The sequence below is a fragment of the Saccostrea echinata genome, unplaced genomic scaffold, assembly GCF_033153115.1.
Source record: "Saccostrea echinata isolate AGI-Se365-2 ecotype Australia unplaced genomic scaffold, CSIRO_AGI_Sech_v1 ptg000008l, whole genome shotgun sequence".
NCBI lineage: Eukaryota > Metazoa > Mollusca > Bivalvia > Ostreida > Ostreidae > Saccostrea > Saccostrea echinata.
In genome coordinates, this window is record NW_026889757.1 from 7,477,739 (window position 1) to 7,499,867 (window position 22,129).

At 31.1% G+C, this 22,129-nt stretch overlaps 1 protein-coding gene across 14 annotated transcripts in view; it reads left to right on the forward strand.

Moving 5' to 3' along the window:
- LOC133181009 (basic salivary proline-rich protein 2-like) overlaps positions 1–22,129 on the forward strand; it is a 40,052-nt gene that overhangs the window by 11,009 nt on the left and 6,914 nt on the right. For 8 of the 14 annotated variants that reach the window (XM_061315517.1, XM_061315524.1, XM_061315518.1 and 5 more), the window contains exons 3-17: positions 3,217–3,284; positions 5,455–5,502; positions 5,719–5,822; positions 7,779–7,842; positions 11,181–11,330; positions 13,845–13,907; positions 14,013–14,110; positions 14,993–15,031; positions 17,084–17,182; positions 17,738–17,857; positions 18,128–18,193; positions 18,401–18,574; positions 18,658–18,678; positions 20,784–20,874; positions 21,638–21,660. In XM_061315517.1, the coding sequence (XP_061171501.1) occupies position 3,284; positions 5,455–5,502; positions 5,719–5,822; positions 7,779–7,842; positions 11,181–11,330; positions 13,845–13,907; positions 14,013–14,110; positions 14,993–15,031; positions 17,084–17,182; positions 17,738–17,857; positions 18,128–18,193; positions 18,401–18,574; positions 18,658–18,678; positions 20,784–20,874; positions 21,638–21,660 (1,161 nt within the window). In that variant the 5' untranslated portion in view covers positions 3,217–3,283. Of the gene's footprint in view, positions 1–3,216; positions 3,285–3,664; positions 3,677–5,452; positions 5,503–5,718; positions 5,823–7,778; positions 7,843–9,880; positions 10,307–11,180; positions 11,331–13,844; positions 13,908–14,012; positions 14,111–14,992; positions 15,032–17,083; positions 17,183–17,737; positions 17,858–18,127; positions 18,194–18,400; positions 18,575–18,657; positions 18,679–20,783; positions 20,875–21,637; positions 21,661–22,129 lie in introns of those variants that run through there. The other 6 variants (XM_061315526.1, XM_061315529.1, XM_061315530.1 and 3 more) reach the window with 5 other exon arrangements.

A 22,129-nucleotide genomic window follows, 5' to 3' on the forward strand; every position in this document is an offset into this window, starting at 1 on the left:
CTGTGACTGAATCCTAGTTCAGTAATTTAACTCGTATTTTTGTGAGGAGCTTAGAATCATGTGATAAAGTAAATTGCTGTGATTAACAAATCATAGATTATCATCACAGCTATTTAAATCGTTACAATAATCACGTAGTTAACTGGGAAAAGTGTGTACACCTTACAATACTATACGCTTTCGATGTCGTGTTTGTATACATGTATACATTGATTTGCACCTATATTCGCCCATTAGTATCTGTAACTTAGAAGTTTTTGAATAAACATCCACAATAAAATAGTAGCTTAAATTCGATTACTTAGTTATCCATTTATCTTTTGAAAAAAAGTAAACATGTAATTGGTCGACGATGCATAAGACTTTAAAAAAGTTTACCTTTATTAAGAACATAAAAAGACATATGTTACATCTTAATGTTAACATACTGTTAAATGAAAAGCTTCTAAGCATTGCTGAACTGAGAGAGCCTGACGCTTTGCTGAACTGAGAGAGATAAACGCTTTATTCTTCTTAACTTAAAATGTTTTATATTGATAATCTATCAGGTTCAAGCACTCTTCTGTCTAATTTTAGTAGATGTAATTCGTACTAGTATATATGAACAAATACTTACGTGGCACACGCATTGGATTGAACTGCATTTTGATATTGTATACTTTTTAATTGAAAAGTGATTTGAACATTTTATGTCACCTGAGTCACTCAGCTGATCTCTTTCTATCTGTTTTCGTCAGTTGTCGTGCGACGTCCGTTGTCAGTCTTCTGTTAACACTTTAGAGTTTTCAGCCTCTTCTTATAACAACTGATCCAATTTCAACCAATTTTATTATATCTATCATGTTTGGGTAAAAGGAACAATTATATTGTGAATTTGGTGGTCTCTTTATCCCTTGGGCCTGAGGGATGGGACCAAAGCCATAAAAAATAATATAATGTACATGTTCAAAAACAATATCTTCAATATCCTGGACATAAAGCAGTCATATTGTTGGCGTGATTATAATAAGCAATTGTCCCTCTATCAAATTTGTGAAATTCATGACCCGTGGTTTTTAGTGTTCATGCTTTAAGATGGGACTCACTGAAAATATTATTATATCTTATAAGATTTTATCCTTTACTCATGGACATCTAGCATGCAAATTGTTGGTATAATTTTAAAGAATGCCATCCTTTTACCAAAATTATGAAATTCATGATCCCTGGCCCCAGGGCCAATGGTTCAAGCCTTAGGGTGGGGCTTAGTTGGTCACAAATGGGACTACTTCATATATTGAATATAAATTACACCTTTGAAAATCTATATACTCGTGAGTCCTCGAAGACAAACTGTTTTTATGATTATACACTGTAAATAACACTTAGTCCTCTACCTAATGTGTAAAATTTATGCCCCTCTCTCTCAGTCCAGGGTTCATGTCCTAGTGTGAGGCTAATTTTGTCATATATTGAAAGTAAATTACATCTTTGAAAATTATTACTCGTGAACATGTAGCAGGTAAATTGTTTGCATGATTATTATGAGAAGCTAGACCACTACAAATTATTATAGTATTCAAGTTCCCTAGTACCAATGATCAGGCATTAGGGTGAGGCTAAAATGTTCAAATTTATTGCACAGCCTACCTTATCGTACTTACTCCTGAACTTGTAAGAGACAAGCTGCATGGATATGGGAATGATTATACTCAATTTTTAAAATTTTAAAATTTTTTATATATAAACAAGATCAGATCCAGTTGAACCCCAAGTGACCATAACCTGAGAAATCATAATACCGTATAAGCAGAAATTTTAGCGAGGATTCAATTTTGGCATTTTTAGCGAGGGTGTTGAGATCGCTAAAGTTAAATTTCGCTAACAATTTATTCCGCATTAGAGATTACCGTAATCTTTCTATGCACCATAAAATCGCTAAAATTACTTCTCGCTTAAATTAAATACTGATTTTTAAGGACAAATCCCTAAATTTGCGTTTCGCTTAAAGTTCCACTTATATAGTACTATGGAGACTGCAAGGCCCATGTGCCTCTTGTTACTATTTGCATTTTATAATGGCTTATTTATTATTTTTAATAAACGCTATCATATTTCTCCACAAATACTAGTTTCATCTGTATAGTTATATGCACTGTGACAATTTTAGATATTTATGACTGTGCCTCGACTTTGAAATTCTCTTATAAAACTCTGAGCCACACTTGCTTGTATCATTGACAGAAAAATATATAAATGAATTAATTTTAAAAAAAAACTTGAAATGTAAACATATCAATTAGTTAAAACCTCAGTGGTATATATTTCACCTATCAAAACTCGTGAATCGCTGGAGTTTTTGTCTCCAGAATTTTTTTTTTAAGAATCTTTCCACATGTACTTCCGCTTAATGATATTCCTTGAATAATTCTATTTTTTCAACCTTTCCTTTAAAACCATTTCAAACTTTTTTACTAATGTAATATTATAAAATTATGAACTTTTTAGGTTGTTAATATGGTTTGATATTCACAAGAAAAATACCAATATTGACCGAGTCGAATTCGTATTAAATATTCTAATTCATCTTTGTTTGCTTAGTGATTCGCGAAAGTATGTACTTATAACAGATAAAGGAGAAAAAAGACTAATCAATCCATTGGTTATGTTTTTGATCTATATTTCTCTCTCAGTTGAAGTGTCGTTATCGTTATCAAGGACAAACACTAAAAATCCAAATAAGATATTAGTGTGTCGTATACTGAAACAGGAAGTAAATATGGAAATACACGTAGTAGCTTTAGGTAGAATAGTCATATTAGCTTCCTTGTAAGAATTACACTTCATGAATCTGAAGTGCATATATTATTCATGAAATAACGCAACAATGTACATGTAGGCTCTTTTTTTTCAAGACATGCACTTGTAAGCTGTTTTCTGAACATTTTCCAACTTTACTTACAAATTATTTACTGATAGTTAAACCTCACTGTTCATAATAATAATTGCAGCTTTAGCTTGCTCATATTAAAAGATGAAAGATATTGTTAATATTTCCAATATGTGTATTATTTGCATCAGTTGTTAAAATTAGAAAGAGCACATTTGCTAAAGAAAGCTAGAGTTGTAAATTCTGTTTTTAATCTTATGAACACTTCAAAAATGATTATATGAGAATGAGATATATTTATTATTCATTGAACATTTAATATACCCGTGTCTTTCTCTATATTCCAGTGATTTAATTAAGTGCATTAGGAATATTCCAAACAGAGACGTGTCGACACCAACGTAAGTATTTCAAAGTTGTATTCTTGCAAAGAAAGACAAAACTTCTAGAGCAAGAAGAAAACGTCTAAAGAAAATATTTCACGTCATGTTAATAGAAACACAGGATGTCTTCCTAGTATTGATAGAATTATGTTAAAATATTTCATTCTGTCCGTTATTTTTATTTTAAAATACTTTCATTATAGTCAACGTTTTGGTTCTTCAATTTTCTTTTTTCGTTGAGATACGCATGCTCAGGGGAAAAAAAAATAAAAATGGGGAAAACGCGTTTTTATGTTCAAAGGCAAGTATCATCATTTTATTTATATTATTTTTTTTATTTATTTTGTTTCCTGAAATTAAATTACATTTACTAGTTTGTAATTTTTACATTTTATTTTTGTAATATGTTTAGTTTACACAAACCGTAAGTATATAAGTTTGAATGTATGCACCGATACATCTTGGTTTGTCTTCGACTGCGCATCTAAAATCATATTAAATATGAAGGCTTTCTAAGCTCAACTAATGAATTTTACCAACTGTACTTAAGTTTCACCTAATCTGTGCAAATGTAAAATCTAACAGATCAATACAGTGCAATAAAATACAATGTACATAATTTATTTGAATTGTATCTACTTACATTTCTGTTGCATTTCATCCGTCTATTGTCTAGGAATCTCTTTTTCATGCATCTTTAAATTTGAAACATGAAGGGATCATCATTGCTGATTATAGACACATACGGCAACGGAATCGGATAAAATCAAAAAACAATATGCACAGAAATGTCTTTATGGATGCTGTGCATTAGGCAAATTCTGTAAAAAGAACGTAATGATGAAAATCTAAACTTTGAGGGTTTTATTGACAAATGAAATTTGTGAATCTTCTACTTTTATAATACCGAATAGGATTTCGTTTGGTAAGATTTTTGCATGAAGTAGTTTTTGGTTTTGTTTTTTTTCAAACAAAAATCTACAAGTTATAACCAAAGATTGATTAATATTTATGATATCAGTTTAGGAATTTATTCCTTTTTATTTTCGCTTTTTGTGGTATTTTTGTGGCATGTTAACTTAGTGTTTCGGTTGTCCTATGAGTTTTGTGTATATAATGTTTTTCGTACACCAGAGAAAAATCAAAATAGGTTTTAATTTAGCAAGGCATAATGGTACCAAAGATGCACTATGTTATTGTCAGTGGCAACTTATTAGTATCGATGTTTTGTTTTGATATCCTCTTTGTATTTCAGTTAAAGTGTTTTGATATATACAACCCACACTTCAGTTAAACTAATTGTTTTTTTTTTAGTTTATGTGGATCTGAAGAGTGAATAATTATTCTGATTAGAAATAAAGCTGCTAGGAAGTTATAAATTGTGAAAGATGATATTGAAATACTAAATATTCTTACTTTCCCAGCTATCTTTAGACACGTTTGTGTTAAGATTACATTCAATTTTCATGTGATGGTCAGTTTAGTTGATGTTTATGTAGGTATTTGACCTGAATTTATAGACTGTTTTACATAGGTAGTGACATAATTATGATAAAATAACGATCAATGTTCAGTCTTGTTAAGCCAGACATGCATATTCATATCTCAGGATAGCTGTGAGGAGTTCAATAGAAATACTTCACGTGTATTATGTCGTTTTATATAAAGAGGCTGTAAGTAAAATTTGACTTTCTTGCGAAATCTCCAGTTTCATTGACAATCTACAAGGAAAGCTCAATAATTACCATGAAAGAATATGTTCAGTGCTTTGAAAGACGTATACTTTCAGTTTGAATGTTTACATGATATCACTAATATGTTGGTGTTCATTCAGTTATTTTGCATTTAATAAGACGCCATTTTGTGATTTTTTGTGAAATGTATTAGATAAAGTTGCATAGATGAGATGAATAATATTCTTAAACGAAAAATCCTTTAACATCTTGGAAAATGAAGTATCGAAATTGAACCTTTTTTAAGGTTGATAAATGTTTTTTGAGACATACAAGATATACCATAGCTTACTTGAAGTACTTAGGATCATGTTTATCCGTTGCACTAATATGAGTTGTTTTGTAAAAATCTATTATTAATTGCAAAAAGCACCTAAACAATTTTTCCTTGAAATCGGTATGGTGATAAATAACGAGATATGCATGTATATCTGACGATTATAATTTTACTAATGTTTTTATTACAGAGTGTCAACGTTTACACCTTCCAGGCCAAACGTTCATTCACGAATAGAGGGTAAGGATTCTGATATCAAATCATTAATTAGACCAAAGAAACCAAGAAATGAAAGCACAACGCGAAAATTTTGCCCACACGAATTCAAATTATATATATATATATATATATATATATATATATATATATATATATATATATATATATATATATATATATATATATATATATATACTTCAAAACGAATACTTATATTGTTTTTATGCCACTACATAGCCAGGCAGCCACAACCACCACCACCAAGTAATGACGTAGAGTCAGAATCAGATGACGATTATGAAGCATGGGATGAATTCGAGAATTTCGATGATTCATCGTCGGTAGGTTTGTTTTTTTTAATCATTTAATCAAGCGCTTTATTTTTTTCCGTTAATTTTAGCTCACCTCAGATGAAAGCTCAAGTGATACCCTTTGTCCATCATCCGTCCGTAAACTTTTCATATTTTCAACTTCTTCTCAAGAACCACTGGGTCAATTTTAACCAAACTTGGTACAAAGCATCCTTTGATGAAGGAGAGTTTAAATTGTTAAAATAGAGGACCAAGTTTTCTTACAAGGGGAGATAATCAAGAAAAGACAAAAATAGGGTGGGGTCAATAAAAAAGCTTCTCAAGAACCATTGGGCCAGAAAATCTGAAACTTATACATGTATGGAAGCATCCTTGGGTAGTGTAGATTCTAAATGGTTAAAATCAAGACCCCGGGGGTAGGGCAGGACCACAATAGGGAATTCAATTTTTACATTGAAATATGTAGGGGAAATCTTTAAAAATCTTCTTCTCAAGAACCACTGGGCCAGCAATGATGGAACTTATGTGGAAGCATCCTGGGGTAGTGTAAATTCTAAATTATTAAAATCATGACCTCCGAGGGTAGGGTGTGGTCACAATAAGTATTATAACAAGGGGAAAATCTGGTGAAGAACAGCAGGGCCAAAGTAACTTAGATGAGTGTTGTGGCCCATGGGCCTCTTGTTCAGACAAGTAATGTAAATTAAAAATTTAAGTGCATGTACATTTCAGTTATAATTGTATAATTTAAAAAAAACCAGGTCACTGTTTGTTGTTGGTGTATCAATCGACCTGTAACATTGTAGATATATTCGTATATGGAACATTTTACATGCATTTAAGAAAGTATGGTTGCAGATATTGTTTGTTTTTTTCTTACTTTCGAAGACAAATCCAGAAAAAGGATTGATGATCTGCAACTCCTGAACGACTTTGTTTAGCTGTTAATTTAAGATCTGTTGTGGGTGACCCGTTAGCATATTTTTCAAACTTTTGCAAATCAGCCATTGCGATTGACATTTCATTTGCTTGACTTTCATTTCTAGTAATTATTTTTTTTTTAAAATTAATCTAATTAATACCACAATCCTTTGGCCTCTAATCAAAAAGTTGAAAATAAACAAAATTTATGTATGTTTAGGATTCCCTATTCTGATAATAATTTCTGGACATTACAGATGGTTTTTTTTTAATTCTTCAGCTAGAGTTGACCTTGAACTTTGTCCCTCAAGTTTTTTAAAGGAAATTTATTCTGTCATGGATAACGAATTGTGCGGAAGGTATTATCAGATCAATTTACTACGCACATAAGTTGTTAAGAATAAGATTTTAAGGATGCTGCATTTGGATTTTCTTTGACATATGACCGAGATTATTTTGCTTCATCCATGTTTTGACGTGAACCTCGCACGACCTTCATTTAACGCACTGAGAGAACGCATGATATGTTCCGTGTGCAGAATAAATCTCCAATAGGGAGTACCATATGAAGGGCATTAGAAAAGTTTTGTATTGAAGCGCTTAAGGCGTGGTTATCTCCATTTTTAATGACAGTATGATTACTTCACCTACATGTAACTGCTACAATACATTACCACTTTCGGATGTGTGTATTGCATATACGTTTGACTTCATTACTGGTATAAATTAAACACAAACATCTTTCTTGTAAATTTCATTTTAATGGATGCTGTAATTTTGTCATATAATCTTGAGGAACAAGTTTAAGTTTAAAAGTTTAAAACTCGTCTGGGTATGTAACTTTTGTGATTGTGATAGCCAGGCTAAAGATACAAAAAGAAGTGTAACATTTTCTATGATTTTGTTTATATATTTTAGGAAGTTAAGGAACCCAGTTTTGCACAAATATTAGTATATCGTAACCCTAGCATATTTAAAAATGCCTAAATCTCTTCTAGCATAACAAATCTACGTTTGATGGTAATTTTCTTTTAAAAACAAATTATCAACGTCATATTATTACAGGACGTAGATTACACAAATGAGGACGAACAAAAGTCATTAAAGAAACCAAATTCAAGAATTCCAGGTAAGATGACCTGAAATATTTTATTTTTCAAATTGTGGCTATGTGTAACTTAATCTCAGCGCAGCATCTACTGCGGAATCGTTGTTCGTATGTACGGGATCCGTATGCGGGATCCATGTTCGTGGATTTCATGGGTCACTCTTACGATTTTACATATTGTGCCAATGTATCGGTTCATTGAATCTTCTGAATACTCGAATATCCCACAAAACTTCCTCATTAAGAAGTAACATTTTGGTTGTCTACGAACATTGACCCCCAACGAATTAAAACGATTCCACCATATTTCTCTAATGATTAATGATCTGGGATGCATTAAAGATTGGAAGAGCTAGCCTACCCGCTAGGATAGATATCTCGGTATATCGAACGCACTGTATGAATTAACATACGTAGCGGTTAGACTAGCATATTTTTCACGATCTTGAACACAGCCCAGGCTTCACATTTAGCTTTGTTGAGATTCAGTATTAAAATTTAATCTTGCTGTTAACTTTTGACAATTAAGTTCATGTGTATATTGCTTTCCTTTGATAACGTTCTAAAAGGATTATTTTTATGTCATACGTTTGAGCTGTTTTCAGTTGTCATTAATGTTAATTTTATCTTTTATGTAGAAACAATTTGAAAAAAAAAAGATTTTGTCATAATTTTGATAAAGTTCTTTGTATTGTGATTATAAACATCTTGTAAGTAGACGTATCACAATTGGGGAAACTATTAACTCGTTTAAATGCACGACGATTTCTTTTTAATGTTTAATTTTTGCTTTAAACAGGTTTTGATAAATGTTTAGAGATTTATTATTTTGTTTTAATTTCATATTTTTAATTATTTATACTACATACTAATCTTTAACGAGAATTTTTGGGTATCCACACTGTATTAAATGCATGAATTCAGTTTACACGGTTTTGAATGCATGTTTCGTCCATGGTCATGAAAGTTTTATTCGCAGTTTTTTTTTTTGTGTTTTTTTTTGGTATGCCTAGTTCTTAATTGAATTAAACTTGTTTTATATAGCCAATTGCATTCAATATGATATAACATACTGAGCATTTGATAAATTAACTTAACAACCTTTTTTTCTGAGAAAACAAAAAAAGTACCCGGACGGTTTTATATGTTGCATGTACATGTATATTTTACAATTTAAATTGCATGTAGGTATAGTTTTCTTGTTTTGATATTTTTTTTTATTGTACATATATACATTAATGAAGTCCCTTTTGTTTATTAAGAAATAGGTCAAGTAGGTTATTACTGTAAAAGAGCTGTTTCCGATCTGAATTTATAGGAAAACTTTATTAATGTACATTTGTTAAGTAGGTCACAGAATGGTCTACACGACACGGGAATAACACCGGTAATTGTCTTGCGATACTTAGTCATTCAATGTTTTCATTAATCTAGTGGTCATGAGAGAGCACAACAATAACACACTTTATAAACAGGATTTCATTCAGCTATTTTATTCAGCTTTATTGAGCTGTGCATGGATATATTCGGTTTTTCTTTATTAAAACATTATGTTGTCCAGTTATTTTCTTTTCGAGAAAACGAATTAAACATTTCAAAAATTAAAAGAAATCTTATGAAAAAAATGGAATTGTAAATGTTTAGTTTTCTAGTTTCATTTAAGAAATACACGTTAATGCAGTATAAATCTTTATTAACCAAACTTGTAAACATGAACAGTGATAATGCTAAAGGGCACCATTGATAAGTGTGTTTATAATTGCACCATATAACCGTAATATTAGGTACATTTACCATAAGGTTGGTGAAGAATCAATGAAGCATGACATCTTTCACATATACAAGTTCATCCATCAAATTCCGTATATGCCGTCAAAATTCTGACCTTCATCCTCTTGTAAACACATTACGAGCATATTGGACACGTTGAACTATTTTGACGTACGTAGAAATGAGAAGTAAATGACTCAGAGTCATGTTCAAGGGGTTATGATCACAAAAATGATGCCGGCTTGCGTACACGGGGACTGAAAAGGGGATAATCTGGCCTAATTTGGAACACTGAATACTTAACTAAATGACTCTGTAGTCAGAATGTGTGTGATGTGAAATATGTAGATGAAATTGATTGGATTATTTTCATATTTGTGAGTGCTTTGCTATATTTCTTGTTGATCAATGGTAGCTGATTCAATGAGTACATCCCCTGTAATAAAGGATGACACTGTCGTTGAAATTAGATCGAAGGATTCAGCTAAAAAAGGCAGACTGAAAATGTTCGAAAAAAGGGGATTAAGTAAAGCCCGCCATCGGCGGAGTTCAAGTTTACCCCCTGAAAACCGTGTGAAAATGTTTTTCAAAGGAACTATGACTCTAAGAGGAATATTTCGAAATCATTCCTCGGGACATTCTCCATCAGAGAAAAGACCTACAAGGGTGTATTCTAGAAAAGGGATAAAAGTTTCTGTATCTTCTCCGATTCTTGGTAAGTTGCACAGTGATTTCACATAAGGCAGTGTTTCCTTTGGATTATTTGTTACTTGGATTCGTATCCTGAACTTAGGTTTTCTGCTGTGTAACAAGAAATGTCGAAACATATTCTTTCCTAGTATATCTTTCTAGAATACCGAGAGGAAAAATCTTACGGTAGCTTAATAGGGAGAAAGAGAGTTGCTTTTCTTTCTGCTTTTCGTAGTTTGCTTTTTCATTTTTGAAAAACTTCCTTTGTTTGCTTCTCGAAACAAAAAAAAAATACCTGATGCTTTTTTCTGTTACCGGGTACAAGTTGACGATGCTGTCGTTATAGGTTGAGACACAAATATAATATCTTGTAAATTTACACAGACCACAAGTATTTTGCCCGAGGGGTAAACAGTACATATGAATTAGACTCATGTATCTACAAACATTCATTAAATATTAGTGTCAATTACAAGATAATGAAATTAAGAATCAATATTGCTGCATTTTAGTTAATATGAAAGGACTACTAGAACTGCTTCAAACCACTGGAAATTAAAAGTTAACAAAAGAAATACGTAATAATGAGATGGTGAGCCATGATGTATTAAATGACAAAAGTTTGCCAAGTACTAATATCTTAAACAAGTCCATTTTGCGAGAACATTTTAATTAATAACAAAACAACTAATCCAACTATATGCTGTTTTTGATCGCCACGATATACCTTTCTCTTCCTTGAATCATTAACATTATGTAGAAAATATGTGGAGGGAATCTTGAAGATTTGCATGTACATATTAAGAAAACCTTTTAACCTTATTGAGCATGTTCAGTAGTATCTACTAACAACCAAATTGAGATGAACACGTGAAATAGAAGCGTCCTTGTCTAAATAGTGGAACCAACCGAACCCCAGGAGGATTATGCTAACTATAGCCCTGAACACAGTGATGAGGATAGTAGCAGGAACGGACCCTCTATAACTGATTCCCTAAGGCACGCTCTAGAGCAGAGAAATAAAGTAAACCAAAGTCACCAAAGACAAGGTACTAACAGAACTGTAGTACAAATCTTAGGGGTATCTGGAGGCATATATCTGGTTCAGTGTAAAGTGTAGCACAAAGCATCTTAACTGAACTTAAACACAAACCGTTCTGATATCTAGAGGCACTGTACAAGTTACTTATTGAAGTTAAGAGGCATCACATACAATATATTAACTGAACTGTAGCACACATCGTTGTGATAACTAAAGGCACCATACAGGGTTCTTCTTGAACTTAAGAGTCATCACATAAAGATATTAACTGTAGCACAAACTGCAGTAATATCTAGAGGCACCACAGTACTTATTAAACTTTAGAGGTATCATACAAGATATTAACTGAACTGTATCACAAACCGTAGTGATATCTACATGTGTAAAAAGCAGTATTCAAGGTACTTGAAATATTAGTGCATAACACACAAGATGTTAACTGAACTGTAGCCGAGTCGTAATGATATCTAGAGTTATCACACAATGTACTTATTGAACCGAACAGACATCAAAAACATTAACAAGATATTAACTGATTTCTAACACAAACTGTAGTGATATCTGGAAGCATTATACATGTACAAGGCACTTACTGTATTTTCCCGTACATAAAAAATTATAGTTAACTACAGTTTACTATAGTTAACTATAGTTTACCATAGTATCCACGTTTTTACTATAGTAAATAAATGTATTTTTACTATGGATTTCAAATTATTATATTTTTTGTTCTTCAATTCATACATGCATATTTTTTTTATAATAAATGGAATTTTTATTTGTATATTCACATATTATTTCCAAATTTTACATCATTTTTACCGAATTAATGAGATTTTAAGCTTTGAAGTCTCAACAAAAGTTCCAGAGTAAAGTTTCATAGTAAATCAAAGTATCAAAGTTTTTACTATAGTTAACTATAGTAAATTTTTGTTAGGGTTGGTATTACAAACAAGGTTCATGTAGTAACTGCAATTTAGCTCAAAACATAGCTTTTTACTAGAGGTGTCAAACAGAGAACCCATAGTCAAATAGATACATAACATACAAGGCTTAAAGTGAACTGTAGCACAAAATATTGTGATATATAGAGGTATGCCATACAGTAAAACACTTACACAAATTATGGGGACACCGAGAAGTATAATAAGCACCTCATTGAACCACAGAAAAGGATATATATATAATTACATAAAGGCACTAAATGAAAGGTTATAATTGTACTGTAGAACAAAATATTGAAATTTACATTTAAAGTCATTACATACGTAGACAATACTTTTAAAACTGTTTCACAAAATATAATACCATCTGGAGACATCACAGATAAAGTGCTAGCTGAATTACAAAATGACACACATAATCTAATGTAGAAGGATAAAGAAGTCATTAACTAAAATATTTCTGAAAACTTGCACATACACTAGCAAGGTGAATTCAATGTACTAATTAATCTATACTATAAATACATTGATGATACCGACATCAACAAGACACAGTTTTATCTCTTCGAGAAACGTTCATGTTAAAAAAATCTAATACTGGTAATGTAACACAAATCAGGATTAAAAATTATTAACTTTACTAAACATACACACTGAATCTTGGAGTATACATGAACAAAATAATTACTGATTTGAATTACAAACTGATACTCACATAATACAGATATATATAATAACTTGACGAATATGCGGAAGTTCTAAGAAACAATTTTAGTATATAATAAGTTAAAATTATACGTAATTTGAAAAATCACTTAGAATCGTTTAATTTTAACTATAAATGAGTGACAAAGGTAAATCAAAACATACAATCGCGAAATGCATTGTTTATGGTAGTACCCCAAATTAGCAATCCAAGTAAAATCTTGGAACAAACAAGGAAAACTGCCAATCAAAATATCAAAAAGACAAATTTATCTGTATTTGTCTCATATATGTATTACTGGGATAACTTCCAGCAACACTCTTAACTTCAGCTCAAAACATAACAAAGGAGCACAATGTACTAACTGTTTTGAAGCGCTGGGTAAAACTGGGTACTGACTGTCACCATTTCAAAAAGTTTTAATAACCAATTATGCACATAACATCAAGAAGATGCAGCGAGGAAGTTATTTTGATACAAAAGTTTAATACCGAGCCAATATACATTGCACTTTTTTTTTTTTACATACTATATACAGAAGTTTTAATGTCTGGTAAGTAGTTGTTTGTTTTGAGACGATATACCTGAAGATTGCACATTGCAAATAAAGTGTGTAGATTTGTAAATAGTGAAGGGTTTTAGCTATTATCATTTTATTACATACTTAATTGGTGGAGTTTATAATATTCATACTAAGCAATTTCATTATTGTTTTCAAGCCACTTTATTTAAGACAGTCCAGTCAATATTAACAGATGCTGTAATTTGTAAGTTATGGTTATATTCCCTATGGCGCCTATCAATGCAAGGTAATTTTAACTGAGATGCCGAATTTCATAACCTTTATTCTATTGTCTTATTGTCTTTCCAGAAAGACCTCCGCAGCCGGAAGAACCTGCCATTCCACCAAGACCTGGGCGACCCGGAAGGGGAGGTAATACAAGATTTAAAATGTAGATCAGTAATTCATGGGCGTTTGTTTTACAATCTTGCCTTGGTTGGTAAAAGGTAACATAATTTTGAAATGTTCAACCTTCAGTTGAGCGTCCACCACCACAAATACCCCCGTCCTCTGGACCTCCCAGACCTGGAAGAAACCGCAGAGAACCGGCACCTCTACCAGAGCCAGAGGAGCAGGTAACATTTACACTGATAATCAATATAAATCATAAATATAACCCATATATCACCGTTAACAGTCTTTTTATAAGTAATAACATTCACACTATTGGTCAATACAAATCCTTATTTCACAGTTAACAGTCTTTTATATTAAAAGTAGTCTTCATACTGCCGATCAATATAAAACCCTTATATCATTTAACAGTCTTCTAATAAGATATTTGTAACACTATACAACTTATATTAGTTGGTTTACTACTTGGGAAAATTAGAAGACACGTCTGATTACACCCGATTACCTTTTCGTGCACGTTAAGCTATCAACTTTCTGTAGAAGAATCGTCTATAATTAAGTGATTCTCTATTTCACCTAGCTTTGCATGCATTTCATTTATTAAATCATTGGATGTCAAATAAAATGGTCTACAGCACGATTACTGTTGCTTTGATGATTTGCATCTTAACAATTTTGACTGTGGTGCCTACGTCTACTTTTTTCTTCAGAATGTTTCAATATAATTTACTAACATATTGTCATTTTAAATGAGTATGGGACTGACTTTGATCCTGGACAACAGCACGAAAAACATTTTTAACTCGAAAGTATCGACATGAGATATTCAAGCCTTGCTTCTAGATGTATGATGTAGTGTAACTTATAAGAGTTAATTAATTTGTATTTTATTGTTTTTGTTTTTTGTTTTGTTTTTTGTTATTTTCATGTGTGCTTCAGATAGCCCTTTCTGTAATAAACTGTCGTATGATATATTTTACATTTATTTTACATTTATTCGGTCTTTTGTTGTGTTTACAAGTGTATCAAACTATCAATATACCGATTTACGGGCTGCTTCTCTAGAAACTGAAATGTGTATAACATATACTGTGTTTTTACAGCCTGCTTATATAGAAACGGATGATCCTTTGCTCAATCAGGTTTGATGTTCAGGCCTTTCTGCTTCTCTCACAACTATCAAGGCTTTTACCTCATGTATATCACATTTCTACTTCCGAAATATTCACCATAGAACTTTTTTTTTAATCAAAATAGTGTTATGTGTACTGGTAGTGTTTGTACAAAACGATTTGTTTATCAGGAATTTTACCGATGTAGCTTTTAACCTTGAACCTTTCACAATATAATAATTTTAATCAATTCATATCAACATTGAAAAAAAGAGTAAGTATAATGTTCATATACGTGTAATTTTGCAGTCAATTTTCCTTTTAAAAATCGAAAACAGCATACTTTACTTGGTCACAAATTCATTTAATAGAGCAATAGCTAGGTTTTCCTTTTATTCGTATGTTGTAAATACTCGTAGATCTCAGAGGATATTTCGACTTCGGCCTTTTTGGTGGTTATGATTTTCTTAGATATTATTACGATATTTCGCAATATAAATTGTTATTGTTAAAAAATACATTATTTCATATGAAGTTTGAATATCATTTACATTTTAAAATCAGATATGTCTTTGAATCCCAAATCTATAGTCATGTCTTTGCAATATCGAATGAAATTTTATAATTGCTTGATATTGAAATATGCTTGAATTTGATATTTGCAAGGAGGCTTCATATCATGTTTCATAGTTCTGTCAGTTATCTTAATGTGTGTGTGTATAGTTATCTCTGTTATTCAGTTGTAATGATTTGCTATAGCTTTGTAGTATTTTTTTTAAATCAAATTAACAAAAAGTTGCAAGATGAAAAAAATGTATATATGTAACTGGACATTAAATTATAATATTGAGATTATCTGACATTATTGTAGTTTTCAATTTGATTCATACTCATTATATAATACTGTACCATACAAGCACAATTTAATTAAACACCGAAGCAGAACTATCATTAACGCTCTTGAATTTAAATAATAATATTAAGTGTTCGTATGCTTTTATATTAATTAAATAAAAACATATAATTTTGCATCCTTATACATTTATAATTTCAGTAATGTACTGATGTGCAACCTTTCCTTTCCACGTAATTTAACTTTCAGTTTTACGATAGGATTTTGTCCATGTCTGTCAGTATATATTGTGTATTTCATATTTTCAAAGTCTCTAGAAATACTATACGAATCAATTTCAGTCAAGCATGGATTGACTGGATAAAAGGGCTACATTTGTTATATTATTTTTTAGAGAGTATGGAATGACAAAATTTGAAAATAATAAAAGCAAAATTTAAATTTTCATATAGAGATCAATTTATAGTTACATGTTTAATGTCATTGTGTCTTTATACCTCTACTAGAGTATTATAGGAAATGTACCTATTAATAAGGCTACATTTTGTTTTATTACGTTTTTTTAAAATCAATTTATGAAAATTTTATCAAATTTGTTTTAGCATAAAGTAGATCAATATTCAAGGCATTGTTACCTCTTAACAATTATTATAAAACATCACAATACCTTAAAATATTTAGGCACTAAAGTATCTGTTTTTTGTTTTGTTTTGTTTTTTTAGAAACATCAATTAAGTAATGTTAGCTATGTAACGTCAACACTATTATTGTTTAATAGAAGATTATTTCCATTTTTAGAAACGCAAGGTCCATATGCATTTCAGAATCTAATCTTTAAATAGTAACATAAGTCCATATGCTGTTATATACTTGATCATTTGATCCATTTTAGCCAATCAGAGAGCTTGGAATAATAGAAGAATATATATATATATATATATATATATATATATATATATATATATATATATATATATATATATATATATATATATATATATATTCTTCATTTGAGAACGTTGGTGCTGCCTGTGGTAAAATATTTTAAAACCCATTGTACAATCTCGATTATTTGAATGAAAAAACAAACATTTTACACTCTTGGATCAAAATTTATGAAACTTGAACATTTTGAATATCTATATTTGCCTATTTAAAGGTTTCAAAAAATATTTTAAGGCTAAGTATTTAAAACATCAAATAAGAAATTATTCGCTCTTAATTTAAAGCCGGACTATGAGGTACCAGAGGAGATGTCTTCACCTGCTCCAAAACTTCCAGCATCCCGTCCCCCTATGAAACCCCCTCTACCCGAAGTAGATGATCAGGTGAGTTGCAGAAATTTGCCTCTCATGAGTATATATTTACATTTCCAGTATTTTTCTTTAAAATTCTTTGCAAATTAGAAAAAGTTCATGATCTCATGAACTTCCGTGGGAGGAGTAAGAATAGTTCCATTGCGACCTAATTGAAGTCAAAAAATAGTGCAAACTTTTTTTCAAAGATGATCGTTGAATGCCGAAAGATTTGGCAAATCATCAGAAAAATAATGTTAATATAAGGAATGAATTTAATTTTTGAGAAATCCTGAGGTACATGAACGTCCACTCTTCACGCCTGCATATTTATCATGAAGCACTAACGCGCTTCATGAAATATGCAGGCATGAAGCGTCGTAATTCGTGTCCTAATGAATTCTCAAAAATTAAATTCATTTCTTAAGTATGACATTTGACTGAATTCGCTGAGAGAATTGGCATTTTGTCTCTAGTATTTCATGGATTTTTATAAAAATTTCGATATCTTCATTATTGGAATAGTTTTCCTAATGGAAAATTTATTGTTTATTTTAATGCATGTAATTAGTTTTCATTGTATTTCAGCCTACGTACGAAGATCCCGATGAAACAGACAATGCACCAGCACCACCCCCTGGCAGAGGTGGTAAGCGGCTTCCTCCTAAGCCAGCTGAACCCCCACCCCCTGCATCTGACTGGCCAGAGGTATAGAAAGTTGTAAATGTGCATTAACATAATGCTGATCTAGTAGCTTTTACATCTAGAACATTGCAAACTATTTTTATCGTGAATATGAAAATTATTCGATTTAAAGAAAAATAAACTTGGATGACTTTCCAGAAAATGTTTACTCAGGGTTAAACGTCTTTGTTCTGCCTTCACCTGATTTCTATTTCAGTATTTATTTTGTAAAAAGAACATGCATTTTGTCATTTTTTGTTTTAAAGCAATACAGATTATGCCTTTCTTATTCAGGATGTCTATGAAGATCCAGATAACGAACCCGACGTAGCCCCCGCTCCTATACCTCAGAGATCAAAGGTATTGATTATTCAAAATGTCTATGATCATATAATATTCAAAATTTGGAAATTATTCTTTATGTGAGTTAAAGATATATAAGTCTTGACCATTTCATTATAATAAACGTCTTATTTCTTGTCAGAATTTCACTATACATGTACATGTATTAAGCCAATATATAGACCACTTTCCGACATAATGATCTTTTATACTTCTATTTTGCAGCCTAAAATGCCACCTGTTCCTAATCCCAACAAAAATATTCCAAACCTAGCCAGAACAGTATCAGAGCCCGATATGCCGGCCCCACCCCCTCCTCGAGGTGGCCACGGAAAAAATCAAAAGCGACGGCCGCCGCCCGTCCCAGCAGACCCTCACAATAGCGATGACTCGAATTCTGTAAGAGTATTTTTAGATTTTGTTTTATGAATTCCACTTTCTGCCTTTCTTGTTTCATATTACATATACAGTCTTTTGTATAGAACTGGAGACCCACGAAAAAGGTAAAATTTTGTGTATATCCAAAGCAGCGTTATTTAAGACTAAAAATTACTGGTTGAATGCAATAATGATAAAAATTTAAATGTATTTTATTGTTAAAATGGATCTGCGTACAGGCTCCAAAAAGTGGTTAAAAGTAAAGATTATAGAAAAGAAAAAGACAATTAATGCAGGCTTTGCATTCCTTCATACGAAGTATTTTAAAATGTGGGTCTTTTTGCTCTATAAGTCTGAAGATGATGCTGTTTTGGTAGTTGTCACATAGCATGGTGTTCCCCATGAAAGGCATTTTGATCTACATAAAAAAGAATACCCGACAGCATGCAGTTTTGCATCAGTATGTGTCATAAATTCAACTTAATACCTTCAGCCAGTAGTATATAACAGGACAAAATGCCTTTGTCAGTTTTAACATGCTTTTGAAGGAGATCGGAATCATTTCGAACTGTCCTTACTGTTTTTCAACACAGGCTTTTGAATATTATTGTTAGAGATGGGAATGGACAATCAAATCAGTGCTACATGTCAGACATCGTAAACGCAGTTGTTCACAATATTAATTTTTGATGTACTTGATATTATAGCTGTAGAATATCAAGGTGATATGTATAAGTATATGCTCTGGTCGCTGTTGTTAATTACATGCACTGTATATATTGGAGCTTTGCACTTAATAGTAGTAAATGTAAGAGAAGTATATGTACTTAAGCTCATTGTTCTGATAATTGTTATTAAAATGTGTCATTATGTACAGGAAGCACACAGATTAGGTCATGTTTATGTTCGTTATGTTTTATCAACCATTTTGAAAAAGTCGAAGTAATATAAAACAATGTGCATGTGGAATTTAACATCCCTGAGTAATTGCATGATAGCAAGAAATATTATTTTCTGCATTTTGGTATGTATAACAATAAAAAAGATAAAATTGAAATAAAATTACGTGACATTTCTTACTAGCACTTCCATCGCTTTCATTAATTAATGATGATTCAAACTTGACAATATGTATTTATAAATACATAAATATGTATTTATAAATTTAGTTATCTTACCATTTTTGCCACTGAGGATAGAGGGGGGTCACACCTTAACGTTTAACTTTAACAAAGGCGTTTATATTCTTCTTCACAAAGTCCATCAAGCTACAAAATGTCCGCTTAATATGCGTTTTGTGAACATGGAAGACTTGAGAACTCAAGGCATCAGTGGTCGATAAGGTCTAGAAGGAAGAAAGGCACTTAACGTTATATATTTTTCACATCACAAAAAATAAATAAATGATAACGTGATAGCTACAGAATGATGGTGTATGGGGTTATATTCCTTTGTATGTGTGATAAAAACAGTGTAGATTGAACTTCAAGCACCTGAGGCTTAGCATAAGTCAAATCAACATCCTTATAAAGTGTAGACTTAAATGTGTTAAGACTTTAATTCCCTGATCGGAATTAAACTGGTACAGAACTCCAAAGTTCACATAAGAATACCGACAATAAATTTAAAAACATCATAACTTGTTTTTTGACAGAGCAGGAATGCTGCATTCAGTCAACAATTTATTTTACACCACTCTCATCATTCAAATAGAAATAAAAACCATTCTTATCATGATAATAATTACCTGAATTACTCAGTATTCAGTCAGCAATATATCATAAGTATACTGTAAACCAATTATTATCATTAATGATTATCTTTTTCGATTGATGAATTTTTAATCAGTACACAAAAATAATTTTTGTGACCTAGGAAACGTATTGCACATTACAAAATACACGATTTGTTTGGGGCGAGAAATATCCGCGAGTAAAAGAAGTTCGCGAAATCTCGGACGCAGATAAAAGTTGGTGTACAGTATTTACTTACTTAAATTCTGAGCGCTGAAAGTTTTGACAAACGTTGGTATCTAAAGAAAAATTCATTTACTAATATGTTCATTTGACAGAAAGAAAAGAAATTAGATTAACACTGTGTTCCATAAATTTCTTCTTCACTTTCTGAAATGTACTGTTTACCCAAATATGAATTTAGAGCCGATAAAATGAGCTCGAACGTTTTAAAAATAATATTTGTGTGCTTAATTAAAACTGATTTTTATGCACAGAGTGATTATGAAAAACCGGAACCCTCTCGTCCTGATGTAATTAAAAGTAAAACTCGGAACGTGCCACGTCCTCCAAAACCGCCGGAAGATGGTAAGTCCTTTCTTCTTGTGAGGAAGAAGCTTCAGAAGCTATATTAAATATTGCTGTAAAAATAATATTTTGTAATTGATTTATGCAATTGGTTTGTTTTTCTTTTTTCTTAATGAATATATTGTTTGATCAATCTTTTTTTGTTTGAGACAAAAAGATAGAAATATTTATTAGCATGAGCATTTGATGTAATTTGCAATATTATGATTATATAAACGTGTTATCTATTCAAGCTATATATTGTAAATGTCTAAGTATATTGATGATAACTTACTTGCTTTCATGCTGAATGTGACACATAGATGTATATTTCGAAAATCCACTCTTTTTCAATCCTGTTGTTCTGCATGCTCCTTTACTTTTTTCCCCCATGCATATTGTGATACATTCTAGGATATACCCGTTTACAGAGGTGTAGATAGCCTTTTGTAGCGTCAGTAAGGCTGTTTATGGATTCTGCTACGTGCATACTTTGTATTGTATTTGGTAAATGATAAATTTGATTTGCTTGTATTATTTGAATATCTTGTATTGTGCCTTGTCATAAAGCAGTATTGATTCACATTCTATTCTGGGTTTTTTTTTTCTTTTTTTTAATTTAATTGTATTTTTTTTTCTTATTGGTGATGGCAGTTATTTTTTATGCATACCATTTTCGCTTTCAGTTTAATTTGCATTTATACATGTATATTACTGCAATCTTGAAATATAAATAGATTGAAAATTAAAGTTTAACACAAATATCCACCTTATTTTTCTACAGACTATATGGCGATGGCCGACAAGGTACGTTATCAACTTTGCCTCCATTATAATGTTTTCAGAATTGTTTATTCGGCAACTACACCTATGTCATTGCTAATCTTTAAAAATGCTTGTAAATCGAACAGCTCTTAATCAGATTTATATCATATTAAATAAAATATTGAAGTTATTATATTCATTCAATTTGGAAGAAAATGGCCTGTGTTTAGTATGTTTAACATGTAGATTTTTTATTAATAAAAGTGTTATCTAAATTTATGTTTAGCATGTTACTATTGACTAGATAAGGAAATTCATTATTTAATGCAAATCACTTTTAATTCACGAGAACTTTTTTTTCGCATAGTTATGCAAGATTGTCTGTTTGCATATATTTGTATTATTAAAGATTAAATACATGTACAACAATAATCTAAGTCCGTGAAAATAATTCTCTCGCTTAGAATTTCTGAAATACCAAAATTAAGAACCATATCCCGAAAATAAGATG